The sequence below is a fragment of the Podarcis vaucheri genome, assembly GCF_965113315.1.
Source record: "Podarcis vaucheri genome assembly, chromosome: 9".
Lineage (NCBI taxonomy): Eukaryota > Metazoa > Chordata > Lepidosauria > Squamata > Lacertidae > Podarcis > Podarcis vaucheri.
Window position 1 is genome coordinate 51952341 of NC_138767.1, and position 17047 is coordinate 51969387.

The 17047-nt window shown below is 42.6% G+C and overlaps 3 protein-coding genes across 10 annotated transcripts in view; 1 reads left to right on the forward strand and 2 right to left on the reverse strand.

Moving 5' to 3' along the window:
* The window catches only part of LOC309540740 (uncharacterized protein), a gene marked incomplete at its 5' end in the record, with an annotated part of 45813 nt that extends 43927 nt beyond the window's left edge, over window positions 1-1886 (reverse strand). The window contains 2 exons of one of the 3 annotated variants that reach the window (XM_082237808.1): window positions 58-113; window positions 1600-1886. In XM_082237808.1, the coding sequence (XP_082093934.1) occupies window positions 58-108 (51 nt within the window). Of the gene's footprint in view, window positions 1-57; window positions 687-1599 lie in introns of those variants that run through there. The other 2 variants (XM_082237807.1, XM_082237806.1) reach the window with 2 other exon arrangements.
* A 1395-nt stretch (window positions 1887-3281) lies between these two features.
* Window positions 3282-13216, reverse strand: RWDD4 (RWD domain containing 4). 3 transcript variants are annotated; one of them, XR_014223475.1, is made up of 7 exons: window positions 13063-13215; window positions 10095-10175; window positions 9268-9377; window positions 9031-9175; window positions 8478-8595; window positions 4908-7740; window positions 3282-4865 (listed from the first exon to the last, which is right to left on the reverse strand). XR_014223475.1 is itself a non-coding variant. In XM_082237940.1 (7 exons), exons 1-7 carry the CDS (start codon window positions 13084-13086, stop codon window positions 7432-7434), a joined length of 642 nt encoding a protein of 213 aa, XP_082094066.1. In that variant the 5' UTR covers window positions 13087-13216; the 3' UTR covers window positions 3282-7431. The 3 variants fall into 3 exon arrangements, 2 of the variants coding, with proteins under 2 accessions (XP_082094066.1, XP_082094065.1); XM_082237940.1 differs by having other exon boundaries at window positions 3282-7545; window positions 7691-7740; window positions 13063-13216; XM_082237939.1 differs by having other exon boundaries at window positions 3282-7740.
* A 307-nt stretch (window positions 13217-13523) lies between these two features.
* The window catches only part of TRAPPC11 (trafficking protein particle complex subunit 11), a 72323-nt gene continuing 68799 nt past the window's right edge, over window positions 13524-17047 (forward strand). For 2 of the 4 annotated variants that reach the window (XR_014223473.1, XM_082237858.1), the window contains exons 1-3: window positions 13525-13734; window positions 14330-14558; window positions 16521-16690. Coding sequence is in view for 3 of the 4 variants with exons in the window: in XM_082237858.1 (XP_082093984.1) it covers window positions 14355-14558; window positions 16521-16690 (374 nt within the window). In the remaining variant the exon portion in view is untranslated. Of the gene's footprint in view, window positions 13735-14329; window positions 14559-16520; window positions 16691-17047 lie in introns of all 4 variants that reach the window. The other 2 variants (XM_082237859.1, XM_082237857.1) reach the window with 2 other exon arrangements.

Genomic DNA, 17047 nt, shown 5'->3' on the forward strand with positions numbered 1-17047 from the left:
TTGTAATTTAAAACTAGTTTTAATAAAAGATCTAAGATTTACTCAAAAGGTACTTACTGTATGTAGAGGCTTCTGAGACAAATTTCCTTTTGTGTAAGCTGCCCACATGGTTTCTGCACAGATGTTTAAAGTCAGAAAATGTAGAAAGTCAGCTTAGAGGAAAGTTTTATTTCATTGCCTCTTGGGTATTGGCGGATTGTTTTAGCTCTCTCCTGAGCTAAGAATCAGTTAGTTGTACTCCAAAACATATAACCGAACATCTTCTTATGCTTCCTTCCAAAGTTATAATTTTAGTAAGAAGAGAACAGATTTAGTAAGAAGACAGCAGGGCACAAATCTAATTACAGGTACTGCTGCGTAACTGAAAGTATTATCAGTCAATTGCAAACATCATTTCATATTTCCTTCATTTGCCTTTGAGAAGTGTAACAAGTATTTACAAAAAACCCATGACGTAGTAGGATTTTCTCTCCCACAGATGCTTCCAAATAGCAAACAAAACCCCCATCTCTCTTCCCAGCACTATTTTTCTTCTCTGCCTCTTGGCATATGGAAGTGAGTAAGTTTACTGATTCCCAGGCAGCGCTAACCCATAGCAACATACAGTGGCAAAACCTGTTTGACTTGCCATTCAGATTTTAGCCTCCTTTTAAGAGCTGTTGGCTAGAACAGTCAGCTCCAAAGCCAAATAAAAAAGAGGAAAGAGGAAAAGCAAGCCAAATAGCTGAACATTATTGTGCTCATAAGAATGTGTTCAGCACTCGATATGAATCTCTACCTTTATTTATTATCTCACTTTATTACAATTACAATCAGCTTAAAACAGATTCCTATACAAATTGTTGAGAAAAATAATTAAGCCAGTGTTGTCTGGAGTTTGTTAGGTGGCTGTTTTTTGCCGGTAGGTAACAATGAACAAATTTATTAATTATACAAAATCAATCGTGCTAGGTTGAGCAGCAACAATTGTTTCCCAATCAGTAGAGTTGAAATGGCTCATCAGGATAGTTGACCCCAGACCACAGCCTGCCTATCACACATGGTACAGCTTCCTAGAAGACAATGATGCAACATGGGACAAACCACGCAGAACCACTGTGGAATTATTTCAGTTGGTCTCAAGTTTGAGCAGTTTGGTGAGGATTGTTACAGTTGCCTTACTGGACGAGATAACTAACTCTGTTGAAACCACAACACAGGGCAAATTCAGATAATTGTGTTAGAAGTTATAATTGGAAGCCACTTCTGCCTGCACATTTTTAAAGCGAAAGAACACAGCTGGAAGAGAGGTGGTTTTGCCGCAATATATTCTTAGGCAGCCTCCTGATATTGTGGACTATAAGTCCGCTTACCTTAAATGATACAGCACCTCTTACCTCCACAGTCTGGCAAGGGAAAGGGTAGGCTGGTACAACCCCAAAATTGATCCTCGCACTGTCCTGGGAAGTGGGACTACAACTCCCATTAGCCCCAGCCCGGATGGGGTGGGCTATTTTAAGATATTTTAATTACAAGGAAAGTGCAGAAGCAGAGTGTGCCCTACAATGCAACATGCAACTAAAGATCAACCAGTGTGTCTGAAGTATTCAGATATCCTACCTTTCAATGTTTTCCTTCAAGAGCCTACCAATTCTGACTTCATGTCAAGTGGCAGCAGAAAGGAGACAAGCAATTCCGGTTTGTTTGTTTCCCCCCCAACTGGTCTATTCAGATAAATTGTCATGGTAACTAAATTTCTACTCTGCATAAACTGAGTTTCCTCTCCCTTGGGGAGCTATTGAACAAAAGCACTCTATTTTCCATAGCTGGCAGTCTCAAATATGAGTCCCGTCCCCCCATCAGCAGAAATACAGGTGCTCACGACAAAGATGTTAGATGTTTAATATCTGGATTCCTTTCATAGAATTTGTGTGTGAAAGGCGCAATAATTTATGTAGGTATTCACTGCACTAAAAATCACATAGCCGAGTGCCTACATATCCTGTTCATTTTTGTGATGGCTCTAATTAAATTTCAAAGAAGCACAGATATAACATCTATTTGTAGAAAGGCGGGAGTTGTCAAAATATAACTTGGCCTGTGATCCAGTCTGTTGATCATGCTATTTAATTTACTTATTTGGGATGATATGTAGGTTTGGATCCTATATTGATTCCCCAGTAGCAGGGGTGGGGGAGAACACATGGAGCAGGCTAAACTGTTTCTGGAGCAGTCTTTCTCTGCTAAAATTATCCCACTCTCATCAGTTTTCCTTGTTTGAAATGGTTAACTTTACAACAGAAACATTCCACCAGTTTGCTCACATCCTCAACACTAGGACATCCCATGCATTTCTTTTATTCTGTGTGCTACATGCCAACTCACCCACTGTTGCTCTATCTCCCCTTCCCCCTTCCATGACGGCTATGTTCTACCCACATTGTTCGAGGCAGCATGTTACTGGGAATCACAGGTTGGGGGAGCTTTGTTTCCAGTGTTATTTTTCTAGAAAAAGAGGTGCTTACCATGAACGCCTCCCTTGTTCTCTTATACTGGCAATGGCGCCCGCCAGAGAGGTGCTGGAACTGAGTTCTGGTGAGTTCCATCTGGAAAAATCACATCCACACCCAATCCTGTGCTCATGTCCTGCTTGCAGCCTTCCAGTTGGTCACTGTGAGAATGGGTAAAGGTACCCCTGCCCGTACGGGCCAGTCGTGTCCGACTCTAGGGTTGCACGCTCATCGCGCTCAAGAGGCCGGGAGCCAGCGCTGTCCGGAGACACTTCCGGGTCACGTGGCCAGCGTGACTAAGCAGCATCTGGCAAGCCAGCACCAGAGCCGCACACGGAAACGCTGTTTACCTTCCTGCTATAAAGCGGTACCTATTTATCTACTTGCACTTAGGGGTGCTTTCGAACTGCTAGGTGGGCAGGAGCTGGGACCGAACGGCGGGAGCTCACCCCGCCGCGGGGATTCGAACTGCCGACCTTGCGATCAGCAAGTCGTAGGTACTGAGGTTTTACCCACAGCACCACCCGCGTCCCTACAGCGCCACCCGCGTCCCTGCAAGAATGGGATGCTGTGCTAAATAGGCCTTTGGCCTGCTGCAACAGGGCTCTTCATGCGTCTTGTAGCATATTGTTACAGAGACACATAATGCTGCCCAGCCAAATTGAAGCAGGTTGAAGTCACAAAGATTTTGATAGCAGATTGAAATATGTGCTGAACTCTACAGTTGAAGTTTCTGCTTAACTTTGGCCCACTGTATGCACAGGGCCTAAATGCAAATAAACACACAACACAGCAGATAAATATATATTTATTTAAACCCCTCCCTTCCCACAATAAAAATTAGATGGCATTAAGGCATCTTATGCTCTATTACTATTTAAACAGTAAAGAGAACTTTTAGATACAAAACGGCACATCTATGCAAAATTCCGTTTTATCTACCCATTTGGTAGTTATATCCATCTCTTTATTCATTAACATATACAAGAAAACATGACAACTCCTATTTTTCCAAAGGAAGAAAATAACGAACAGAAATAAATGGCGCCCAGCATTTAGGGCAGGTACTGTGCTACCTTTTGAGAGGAAAAATACAAACTACCATAAATGCATTTCCAACAGAGAAAATGTACTGGTGGGTTAGTACTAGTTATTTTTTATCACAGTTTTTCATACAGTGGAATTCTATGCAGGTTTACTCAGAAGTTCTGAGTTCAATGAAGTGTACTCCCCAGTGTGTTTTGGACTGCAGTCCTATCAGAATTCTAATTACCCATTTAAAAAATAATAATTATCAGAAGTGAAATTATATTTAGCCCATCAACTTTGTGGATGAGTGAGGAACAGTAACTTCATAGATAAAAGGTAAGATTCATTGCTGTCAAATAACAGTGGCTCTGGATTGAATAGGATAGTTTCATTTGTATTGGGAAACAGCTTGGGATGTGTATCTTTCGTTATGCTTATAAAAGAGGTGGGATGATTTGGCTGAAACTGGAGGGACTCAGCAAGTAAGCCTTGTGGATTTCAATATTCCCCCATAATTAATGACCTGACGAGGTCTGTGGCCACTGGAGTATTAGCTAGAGTAACAAAGTGTATCCCAACAATTCACTAGCTTTCTATGCTGCTGCTGCTGCTGCTGCTGCTGCTGCTGTAGTAGTAGTAGTAGTAGTAGTAGTAGTATTTATTGAATTTATATACCACCTACTTACCCTGGTTACGTGCTGATGTAATAATAAATCAAGTAATAGAAGGGTGTGTACAGGTGGGGCATTGTCTCTACAGTGGCTACCGGCAATCAACCAAAGGTTTCTGGGGAAAGGTTCATGGCTGGGATGAAAGGAGCTGGGAGAAATGATGGCATTCGGGGGCTTAAATTTATTTTATTTATTCAACCAAATTTGAAAACTGCTTGACTATAGTAAAACCTCTAATCAGTTCACCAGAACTATTAAAATTATCAACAAAAACAGTTAAAGTCATTAAACACATTTAAAGTTAATTAAAATCAACTGTAAAAAAGATTAAAACACCTCAACTTCTATGCAAGGCAAGCAAATATTTAAATGGGGCTATTGGCTCATGAACCGTTGACTCCCATTGGCTGTAGTGCTGCCCTGCCTCAAGTATGTCTATACATGCCGCTCTTTTCCAGCCTCTTCTGCTAGGATATTTCATCCAGGGATTGAACTTGCAACCCAATGTCTATGGAGCTTCTGCTATCCCATTCCACCGAGTTGCAGCTCCAAATGCACCTAGTGCATCTAAACATGGTTTGGGGCAGTGATGGCCAAACTTGGCCCTCCACCTGTTTTTGGACTACAACTCCCATCATCCCTAGCTAACAGGACCAGTGGTCAGGGATGATGGGAACTGTAGTCCCAAAACAGCTGGAGGGCCAAGTTTGGCCATCACTGGTTGGGGGAAAAGGGTGTGTGTCATAGGAAAGGTTGTTGGGTACAGTAATTACAAAAGCCACATTGTGGGTCTGACTTGTGCTAATTCCTGTGGCAGGCGGTGACTTCATTCTCTTCTGTCTCACATTACAGCACTCCATCCTAACAAACTACCAGATAACTCCTGGTGCTTTCTGCTGTGAACTCCCTACCATACTGTTCCTCCTTTCTTGCCTCTGACTTCTCCATTAGCAAAATATCTTTTCTCTCCATGGAAGACACCAACATATAAGCTATGTGGAGTGTTCCGACAGTTGTTAATGTATGATCACTGATCCCAGAGCAAATCTCAAATCTCATTCAAGGGCCCACAATTCTCAGAGCCCAGAGCTCACTAGGATATTGGGTTGCCAGTGGAATGGTTCTTCCCTTCTTGTTTGCCTGGCAAAAATATTATTGTTGTAGGCTGTGGATTGGCAGAAGATTTAATCCCTGTCTGAAGGGAGGCCTGATGCTTGTAGTTTCTGCCTACTGCTACCTCCCTACAGCATGGAGAGGTGGAGCCATCTCTCTCTAGTTGTGCATGGGACACCATATGTACTGGCTCAGTCATATAATGAGTGCATTTGTTCTTTGCCATGGGCTGATAACTGATGCAGGGACTGTACCAATGCAAGGGCATCATTAGTGGCTGGTAGGCAACTGCAGATGTGCCGTGGGAATAAAAGTTGATACCTTATATTTTGTACCTCATGATCCTGTTTTGCTTTCTAGGACTATGACTATATTACAGCTGGGAAGCTGTGCTAGAGGGAGACCATGGAATTGGGTTGAAAAATGCATTTAAAGAATACCACGGTTCAGGAAGATCCAAAATTTAGCCTGTCATTGTAGATTTCATCTGAAAAGCTGGATCAGTAATGAATAGTATTTGAAATAACACTGAAGAAGCTATGCAAGAAAGAAATATACAATAAGACTAGCAGCTAGAGCATTAGATGATTCACTTTCAGTTTTGCATGATTTAGTACAGGGTCAAACAGTATAAAAGCAAATTACATATTGTTATATTCAGAGGCCTGATAGTTGACATCGAAATAGAAGGAGACAATCTTCAACCAAATTTCTTTAAAGGCAAACATGTGATATGAAGAAAGTGATTATGCATACCAAAAACATTTCCCTCTAGGTAAGCACACCTTTTCAGATTACAATGTGCGAGGAACTGTCATTTTATAAAATGTAAATGAAAAAAGAGAGAATATGGCAGTGGATTCCAAACAGTGTTGTAGTAAAAGCTGATGTTTTCCTATATCAGTGTCCTCCTATTCATCATCCTTGGAGCCAGTTTTGCTTAGCTGAAAAAAAGATTAAAATATTCAGTAGCTACCATTTTTCTTGGCCTCAATCTGCAGATTTTCTGTTAACTTTTTTCTTTCTTAAAGGCAGGTATCTGAGACTGGTACTGCTAGTATCTAGAATGTCACAAAATTCAGTAACAGGTGTAAAAACCGATTTACTGCCAAAACGAAGAGAGCTGCTTATACAAAAAGTTGATGAAAGGGTTGGGGAGACATACAGTAAAAAAAGAAACCCTGAGAGTAAGGACCTGGGACTATAGCACTGATCAGAATCCCAGTGAATGGAAACAAAGTATGTCTTGGCCTGAGGCAGTTCATCAGATGCTTTGTGGCAACCTTAATGAAACTCAGTAGACACGTTTTACCACTTTATTAGACAGCCTGCCTGGACAGCCCTTAAAGTATTGTTTTTTTAATTAACATTAGATTACTAAAAAGTTTGATTTGTTGTGATTCTTCTGTGATCGTTCCTTCACACATGCAAACCATCACTTTGCACTATAGTCAATGGCCTTGTTTGTATATCACTTTATACCATGGTGAGCTTAGCTGTAGTTTAAAAGTGAATATGAAGTGTGATGAAGTACAGGGGGGAAATTAGGCATTGGTTTAAGGTCATATGTGAAGCAGGCTAGTGTACAACATAATTACAATGACGGAGGAATGCAAGCATGCAGGGAGATGGCAATTACACATGTGGGCACTGAACTTATTTGTAAACAGTTAACCTGTATTAATCACACATTTACAAGCACTGGGAACATCACACAATATTTTGATTTCCACTTTCTTGCATATTCAATACAGTGGTACCTCGGGTTAAGTACTTAATTTGTTCTGGAGGTCCGTTCTTAACCTGAAACTGTTCTTAACCTGAAGCACCACTTTAGCTAATGGGGCCTCCTGCTGCTGCCGCGCCGCCAGAGCACGATTTCTGTTCTTATCAGGAAGCAAAGTTCTTAACCTGAAGCACTATTTCTGGGTTAGCGGAGTGTGTAACCTGAAGCGTATGTAACCTGAAGCGTATGTAACCCGGGGTACCACTGTATTATATATCAGATTTGGTTGAAAAGCTCTAACAATTACTATTCTTTTCACAAAAGTGGTAGGCTGGTTAGCCAATACTTCTGAATTTGTTAAAAAAAATACGTGGACACAATTCAATAGGATTTCTTTTCATGTTTAGGATAAGTGCCCTAAAAACTTATCAAAAGGAGAAAGTATCCCAAATAACCTTGGAATTAAAAGTATCTCAAAACTAGTACAACAATTCAGGAAGACTGAAATACTTACATGCTACATAAGGACAAGAAGAGAATCCAAATGCCATCCATGTCCAAAATGGTTAACAAAAAGAGAAAGGGAGAGAAACAGATTAAACACTGCTGAAGTCTCTTAAATATATATGTATTAAATAATTTTCAACTGTGATGTATGTTACCTTTATTACATCAACCCAATTCCATCCTCGAGGAAGCTCTCCTTTGTGATCTATTCAAAACACCACAAACAAGCCGTTAATTTTCAAATTTCAGGTTTTAATTAATCGCTTCCTGGTTTGCAGCAAACCACATCTTGCTGCGAGATTCAAAATGCAAACTATTATTTGCAGCCACACACTAAATAATTAAATGGGGTTCATAAAGGGAGTGGGAAGGAAGGACAACGTGAACACAGGGTTCATTCTCATAGTGCAGGGGTCAGCAACCTTTTCCAGCTGTGGGCTGGTCCACTGTCCCTCAAACCATGTCGTGGGCCAGACTATATTTTTTTGGGGGGGGGAGTGAACGAATTCATGTGCCCCACAAATAACCCAGAGGTGCATTTTAAATAAAAGGACACATTCTACTCATGTAAAAACACGCTGATTCCCGGACCATCCATGGGCCGGATTGAGGAGGCGATTGGGCCGCATCTGGCCCCCGGGCCTTAGGTTGCCTACCCCTGTCATAGTACCAAACCATGGTTTGATCTTTTTATGGGAGCCAACTCAATAACTACTGAAAGATTAACTGTATTCACACACACACACACTGCTTTAATAAACATTTTATTATTAAAGCACCCAAAAAAGCAAAAAATCCTGCACAAAAATATAAACATAATATACAAACATTGGTAAAATCCTGTACTTTGACAAACATTTGCTAAATCTCCTAATTCATACAATAACAAGATGCATGTTTTAAAAAAATCTAAAAGAAACATATGAACTACACCATACACACCTGTTTTATCTGCTAACTTTCGTTTTTGTGTTTTGGTCAATTGTTCCTTTTTCTCTTTTTTCTTACTAGTTTGTGCTGCATCTGGATGTCCTGTTGAGATGCAGTTGTTCAAAGCTGTCTAAAAAATGTAATTTGTTAATAAGATATTTCTGTAATTTATTGGCACTTTCTCTCATCCTTGGGTTCCCATCTAGTAAAGATCCAACAGCTTCAGATTTTCATCTATACTTTTCTACACTGGAAACTTAGCATTTACTGGCTATGAAAGCTCATTATGAGATAAGTATATTTGTGTTGTGACTTATGATAATCCTTGTTGACAATACATGGAGTTTTATATATTGTAGCCAGTGAACAATATACAATTCTAGGTATGATAATCAGCCATTTTTACTAACAACATCCAGAATACCGATTTGTACCTGAGGCAAACAGTTACTTGTTTACTATAGGAAAGTGAACTTATTCTTGCAGTGGCAGTTTGGCATTGACTTCTTAATATTTGGGGGAAAACACTAGTATTTTGAGATATATAAACAAGTTATCAGCTTACCGCAATATTAATGGGTTGGTTTTCCATAAACAGCTCTTTATTATCTTTGGCATATTCAAAAATTGTGTATGTCATAGAGGTACCAAGGTTGACTTCAACTTCTTCCATTAATTTGTTCAATATACTTTGCTTTATGGTGGAGGCTCTAGGAGAAATAATAGAACTTCCTTTTAGGGATAGATGCAAAAGAAGGCTATTCCAGAAGGAATGCCACTTCTTATAATCTGGACTACTTACATAGAGTTATTGAAGAATGCATCCATAGAGATGACTGGAGCAGTTTGAGGGTATGTTTCTGGCCATGATATTTCTATCAGGAAAGCTTTAGGGTCTCCATTTTCACCTATCTGGAAAATATTTATAAAGCATGGCAGTGTAAGAAGAAGCCAGACCCCCCCCCCCAGGATTTTTAAACCAAAGAAGAAATACTGAAATATATTTGTTTTATAACAAGGATCCTTCACAGTTCATTTTTATTATTATCATCATTCATAGAGTTGAGTCTTCAGATAAGACGACTGCAACACTAATTGATACAAATGTAAAATATTATTTCACAGGAATCCATGCAGCTGCCATTATAAAACAATAAAAAAAAAAGATATTTGCTCCATAGGTAACTTTCCTCATTCTGACTAAATGCAGTATCATCACTGTTTAATTATTAATTCACGTTATTAATTCAAATAATTATCGCTTAATTCAAATGAGATTGCTGGATAACAGCATGAATCTGAGCTCGACTTCACAAATTGCATGCTGTCAATCCTATGAAAATGAATGTGGCTATTGAAGCTTAAAGTTAAATATTCCTTCATTCACATTAGACAAGTGGTGTACTTTTTTCTTAATACGTTTGTTGCCCACTTTTCCTATAAAATAATCCCAAAGCAGAGTACAGTAGCTAAATCACAGTAAATGCATGCAATTAATCAATAAATCAATAAAAAAAACAGTAAAAACTGTGAGCTACCTCAGATACACGCATATGTCTTGGAAGAATTGGGACTCAGTTCACGTCAACACAGTTTACTTTTCTGTAATAAAACCTCACGCAAACTCACCCTATATTGAAAGGAAATAGGGCTAAGTTCCCTAAAACACTCATCACCTTCATAAATAGAACGTAATGCTTCTAGCTCCATCTGAAGGAAAGAACAAGAAAACTATTAATATTTTTAAAACCTAAAGAGAACATTTGCACAAATCTTTAAAACACAAAATAGTCCTAAGGGTAGTGCTGCAGGAAAGGGCCAGAGATACTTAGCAGTAGTGGTCTTGGTGAACTCCTGTTTGCTTCTTAACCATTTAAATTGTGTACAATCTGTTTAAGTATTAATATTTGATATTAATTTCATCACCTTCAACCTTAGTTCAAAATATTTTTTAAAAAGAGAACATTAAATAAAAAAGGGTTTAATACTACTACTACTGATGCACCGTGGGTTAAATCACAGAGCCTAGGGTTTGCTGATCAGAAGGTTGGTGGTTCAAATCCCCACGATGGGGTAAGCTCCCATTGCTCGGTCCCTGCTCCTGCCAACCTAGCAGTTTGAAAGCACACAGTGCAAGTAGATAAAAGAGGATGTTCCCTTTGGGCTCTGGGGAGGGTCTCCTCATGAGCCGGAGGCACAGCAGGGATTTATTGAGGCACTTCAGGTCTTTCCTCCTAATTCTGGTATCCAGTGGCATGCATATGCGCGGTCACACATCACTTGAATACACATAACTGGGGTGGGGTGGGGTGCCTGTACTTTTTAAAGTAGTCTGGACAGGACCAAAAGCCCTATTTTATTTTGCATGTGCTTTTTTTTATAAAAAAAGCCGTTATGATTAATTTTCACTGTTTTGTACAAGACCTTAAAATGCATATACACATGTAGAAAGATTGTAGGAGTATTCTGTGCATGGTACTCCCTATACAGTGGTACCTCGGTTTACAAACTTAATCTGTTCCGGAAGTCCGTTCTTAAACCAAAACCATTCTTAAACTGAGGCATGCTTTCCCTAATGAGGGCTCCTGCCGCCGGTGCCCTTCCACTGTTCAGATTCCGTTCTTAAACCGAGGTAAAGTTCCCAAACCGGGACACTACTTCCGGTTTTGCAGAGTTCGTAAATCAAATAGTTCGTAAACACAGCTGTTCTTAAACTGAGGTACCACTGTAACTTTTTGATCCCCCCACTTATGGACAATAGTGCCTTGTGTCATATTTCAAGCTACAGTACTTTGAAAGTCTCCCCTGTGTCCCTTGCTTCACAACCCATTTACTATGTGGCCTGGGAGACTGCTGTTTTGAGACACAGAAGCCCAAAGTTCCATTAGGCATATGCTCTCTAATGCAGTTCTTTAAATCCAAGGCAAAGTTAAGAAAAGAAAACATGAAAATACATATTCTATACAACAGATAAATTTGGATATTTGTATTTATCTATAGAATTGATAGAATTATTCGATATGAAGAATACAACAAAAAATATGATCCAAATCCAATGTTTACATCTTGTTGGAACTGAATATGTAATGAACACATAACTATCGGGTTTTCTACTGTGTAGCAAAAGTAAAGATGGTAGGTTGTCTTTGTGAATGTAGATGTGGGGTCTGTGTGTGCGCACTCTACCACCAAGCTATGGTCCCACCAAGCTATGCTCCCTTCCGGCTTTCAATCAGTGCAGAGGTTTTCAACCTTTTTGAGTCCACAGCTCCCTTGAGCAACTACATTCTTTCAGTGGTACCCCTGTGGGGCTCAGAAGCCCAGTTATGTCACCCCTTGCCTGCAGAGCAGGCAGACTCTCACCTTTTTGAACATCCTCCTTTGTGGGGTGTTCCCTCGGCCTCCTTTCCCCTCTCCTTGGGAGTCCTCTGGGCAGCCAATACTGCCGCCCCTGGTCTCTGAGCTGCCCCTCCCCCGCCCCAAAGAGAGGTGCCTCCACACACTGCCCCATAGGGGCCTGGGACTTGTCTGTCCATTCCCAACAGCAAGGGCTGGTGGACTGGCTGGCTGGCTGGTCTCCCTCACCCGCTTGCTTGCTTACTCTGAGGCTGCTTCAGCTCCTGGCAACCAGCACCCCCTGACCAGCCCCAGAGGCAGCATTCGCCTGTGGAGCTTGTAGCCAGGTCTGCCCCAACTAACAGCTGTGCTTTGGGAGGCTGAGACGCAAGAGGGCATCTGAGGATGAGAAAGAGGAACAGATGACAGTGTTGCACCCATGACCATCATTCAAGGCACCCCAGGGTGCCACGCCACACTGGTTGAAAAACCACTGAATCAGGGTATTGCCTGCTTGGTGTTGACAACTATAGCGAGTAAATTACCAAAATTATCCTGAGGTTTTTAAGCATGCTAACTTCTGTAATGTAGGGGTGGGCCTATGGGATTCAGTTTGTTTTTTTCACTAAGACTCAGAACCACCAAACAGAAGGAGGTGCAAAACAGTGGTTTAGCAAGGCAAGTCTGCTTAGAATTAAGGAACAGGATGTCTCTGCACATAAGCTCTGCTCTAGCGCTTGAGATCTGGATTTGAACCAAGCTTGCAAGCCCCTTCTGCAAAGATGCCCACTCTTGCAACCCATCTCTCTCCCCCCCGCAGCCTAATTCTTGCTATTGTCAGGACACTTCAGAGTCAGGAAACCTTCCGGATCTTCTGCAAATCACCTAGATATCCAGCAGCGGGTGCTAGTCTAAATTCTGCCCACCTCAGCTCTGTTCATAGAATTGGAGAGTTAGAAAGGACCACAAGGATCATCTAGTGCAACCCCTAGGAAGGAAAATGCAACTGTCTCATATGGGGATCGAAATTGCAGCCTCTGCATTATCAGCACCGTTGCTCTAAGCAACTGAGCTATGCCCCATGTTGCCTGTACAAGCTTTTGGCTGCGGCAGGCAGAAGCTCAACAGGTGCAGCGCCTGCCCCGAGAGGCAGAGCGGGGGGTGGGGGGGGAGAATTTCGCCTGTTGATTCTCTACTCGTGCAGCGGATGAAACTCTGCCCTTCTCCCCATCATCACCAAAACCTTTCAATCCTCACTCACCTCCTGGTCTTCGTTCGCCGTCATGACGCGACACCGGAGGAAACAGGAGGCCCCCCCCCAACCCCTTTCACTGCCCACCGTCCCTCCTCCCAGGTGATCGCGACGCCCTCCTCTCCGCCAGGGCGAGATCCACGCAGCCCCGACTGATCCCGACAGCCGCCTACCCGTGCGCGTGCGCCGAAAATGACAAGGGGAGGCGGGGTCACGGCACTCGCGTCCTCACCGGCCTTCCTATTGGACGCTGGGGTCCACCCTTCCGCGTCTTGTTCCCGGCTGGCTATTGGCCACAGGCTCTTTCAGACGCGCCCTCTTGGCTCGCTTCGGTTCCCTTACGCCAGTCCGGCCTCTTTCCGGGTCCTCATTGGCTCTTCGTCGAACTCTAACGCCACCCGCGCTCCAATGGTTTCGTCCCTTGATGAGTCTTGGCGCTCATTGGCCAGCTGGAGACGTCGCTCTCAGCTGGTTTCGCACCCCCCCTCCCAACCCCCGGCTTGTTTGCTGGGCTCCTCAGTCAGGCCTTGGGCTGCTGCCGCTGCTGCTTGTGGACCTTTTTGCCTACTCTCCTCCGTGGTTCGGTCGGGCCTTTCCCATGGACTGCACCGGTGGAAGTTGAGCGGGGCCGCCTGTGGCGCTGAGGGGGAGCTGCTTCTTCCTCACCGTGCAGCGGCGCAGGTGCGGGTGGAGCGGGGCCGCGCGGGGCGTGGTGGGCTGCGAGGGGAAGGGGACGCGGGAGGGTCAGGCGCTGTCAGCTGTAGGGAGCGCCATGACTGGCTCCGGGAGGGGCCGCGGAGGGAAAGCGCCGGCCAGCGGCCTCGGGCGAGCAGGGACACCGCCGAGAAGCTCGGGGAAAGTTGGGAGAAACCTTCTAGGAAGCCGCTTGGTCATTCATGGCTAAGCCACAAATTTATTTCAGGCTGCGGAGTTTGCAAAGCTAAGCAGGGTCCGGTATGGTTTCAGATTGGATGGGGAACCGCGTGTTGAGGTTCCTGGGTTGGACTGGATGACCCTTGGAGTTTTTTCCAACTCTACAATTCTATGATTCCATATACTGCTATTAAGGTGGTGGAAGCTGTGCCTCTTTCAATCCTAAGATTTTATTTACTATTGCATGTCGTATCAGCTTGCATTTGGGAAGAATTTAGTCAGAGGTATTTTTATTTTTTTTAGCATAGGTTTTTCTTTCTTTTCACTATTGGTGTCCCAGAATAACGATAAATGTATCTGAGTAACAGACCAGTTCATTGAAAATGTATACTTACTGTTTCAGATTTCCCTGCGAACCAACCATAACGATGAGCCCTTCGCAATGGGACTTTCCTGTGGAACTATGCTGCCGTCCTATGGCCTTCGTTACACTCACGGGTTTGGATGTAGTGTATAATGCTGTTCATCGGGCAGTTTGGGACGCCTTTTGTGCAAACAGGAGAGCGGACAGAGTACCAATTTCTTTCAAAGTACTCCCTGGGGATCATGAATATCCTAAATGTAGGACAAAGGTATTGCTTTTCATTTTATGTTTGGAAGTAAAGGATTATGTCTTGATTGTAAAATATATTTAATATAAATTACTTGCTACTTGCAGTGATTCTTGTAATTCTTTGAGTAATCAGTTTTCCACTTGAAGGTTAATTGAATGCTGGAATCAGCTAAAGGGATACTTTCAAAAGGAAGCATATAATTGTAGCTTAAATCTAAAAACTGAGTTATTATATAGGCTAGAACCCTTATTCTGTATGTGACACAAGCCAAAGCATGCTTTGCAACTCTACTTGAGACTACTTTAGGAATAAATTGACAGTTCTCACAATGGAGGGATTTAGAAAGTGGAGTCACCCAATAATCCATATTGAGACTTCTGTTTTTAACCTGTCCGTTCATAGTCTGAGTTAGGGGTGAACAGTGGGGGGGGGGGAATTGTGATGCCCTCCAAAATATTCTTTCCAGACTGGGTGAATGGGCAATAAAATGGCGAAAGCAATTCACTGTAAGTGAGTATAAAGTGATATACACTGAGGGATGGGAAGTCCTGATTTCTTATATATGCTAGTTGGGTCTTACCTGACTGACCTGGAGCAAAGTCTTGGGGTTTTAGTGGATAGCTCTATGAAGATGTTGTTTCATTGTGCAGTAGCTGTTAAAACGGGAATATCACGTTAGGAATCCTTAGGAAACAGATTGGAAAATAAACCAATATTATAATACCATTGTACAAATCTTTATTGAGGCCACACTTGGAATGCTATCTACAATTCTGGTCCCCTCACCTCAAGAAGGAAATTGTAGAGTTGCAAAACAATTTAGAAAAGTGCTACCAAAATGATCAAGGGGTTTGAGCAATTCCCCTGTGAGGAAAAGTTACAACAATTGTGCATTTCTAATTTAGGGGGGGGGGGAGAATGGGAATGATGGAGGTGTATAAGATTATGCATGGAGCAGAGAACGTGGATTGGGAGAATCTCCCTCCTTTATGATACTAGAATCCAGGACCTTGGAAGATTCAGAATGGGCAAAAGAAAGTGCTTCGCTCAAATGCATAGGAATATGTTCCCCCAAGATGTGATGGGCACCAATTTTAAAGAGAGATTAGGCAAATTCATGGAGGATAGGACTATCATCATCTTCTGGCCATAATGTCTATTCTCTGCCATCAAAGTCAGAATCTTTTAATATCAGGTGCTGGGAGGTGCAAGTGGGTAGAACACAGTTGTGTTCATGTCCTGTTTGCAAAGCTTCCCATAGGCATCTGGTTGGCCATTGTGAGAACAAGATGCTAGAGTAGATTGTGATTCTTGCTTTCTTACAATGAAGCATAGAATCATAGAATCATAGAGTTGGAAGAGACCACAAGGGCCATCGAGTCCAACCCCCTGCCAAGCAGGAAACACCATCAGAGCACTCCTGACATATGGTTGTCAAGCCTCTGCTTAAAGACCTCCAAAGAAGGAGACTCCACCACACTCCTTGGCAGCAAATTCCACTGTCGAACAGCTCTTACTGTCAGGAAGTTCTTCCTAATGTTTAGGTGGAATCTTCTTTCTTGTAGTTTGGATCCATTGCTCCATGTCCGCTTCTCTGGAGCAGCAGAAAACAACCTTTCTCCCTCCTCTATGTGACATCCTTTTATATATTTGAACATGGCTATCATATCACCCCTTAACCTCCTCTTCTCCAGGCTAAACATGCCCAGCTCCCTTAGCCGTTACGTTCCCTTAGCATGTTTACGTAGAAAGTCCTAAGTATAATGAAACTTTCCCCCAAGTGTATTCTGCTCTAGGCAGTAAGGTTGGTGATTAGCGTAGAGAAGAGAAAGGTTTGATCCTTTATTGTACTTCTGGTGGCCGTGATTGAGAAGGACATGGGATAAAGCAGAATGTTTAAGTCCTGGCATAAATATATCAGTCACCCAAACTTGTGTAAGAACAGAGAGAGCAGCTCACCTTGTTTGTCAATGCTTGCAGAGAACAACGTATGAATGGTACATTCCAAAAGGAATCTTGAAGACTGGTTGGATGAACAAACATCTGAACTTGGTGCCTGCACTTGTTGTGGTGTTTTATGAACTGGACTGGGATGAGCCACAGTGGAAAGAAAAACAGTCAGAGTGTGCTACTAGAGTTGAAATTGTCAGGTATAATTTCAAAAGATTTATTAGGTATTAGCTTAAGACAGATAAGCCGGGTGAAGTCATTGGGGCTTACTCCTGAGTGTAGAATTGCACTGTAACTTACATATGTAAGGATGCTTTTACAACAGAAATGTAACCATAGGCTGGATTTAACTTACCGTATTTTTCGCACCATAGGACGCAGTTTTTCTGTCTTAAAAACTAAGGGGAAAAGTCTGTGCGTCCTATGGAGCGAATGCAAGGGGGGGGAGGCAAGCAGGAAAAGCCCCCAAGAGCCACACACAAGCTTCGCGCGGCTCTTGCGGGCTTTTCCCCAGGAGGGAGAAGGGACTGGCGTGGCCAGTCAGTCCCTTCTCCCTC

Excerpts from the sequence above, each read along its gene's own strand:
- RWDD4 (XM_082237940.1), bottom strand. The coding sequence starts at position 13,086 with ATGACGGCGAACGAAGACCAGGAG. Across the intron at positions 7,741-8,477 it reads AAAGTTAGCAGATAAAACAG|ATCACAAAGGAGAGCTTCCT; the intron begins GTGTGTATGGTG and ends TGTTTTGAATAG. Across the intron at positions 7,546-7,690 it reads ATTGGGTTGATGTAATAAAG|CATGTAAGTATTTCAGTCTT; the intron begins GTAACATACATC and ends GTCCTTATGTAG.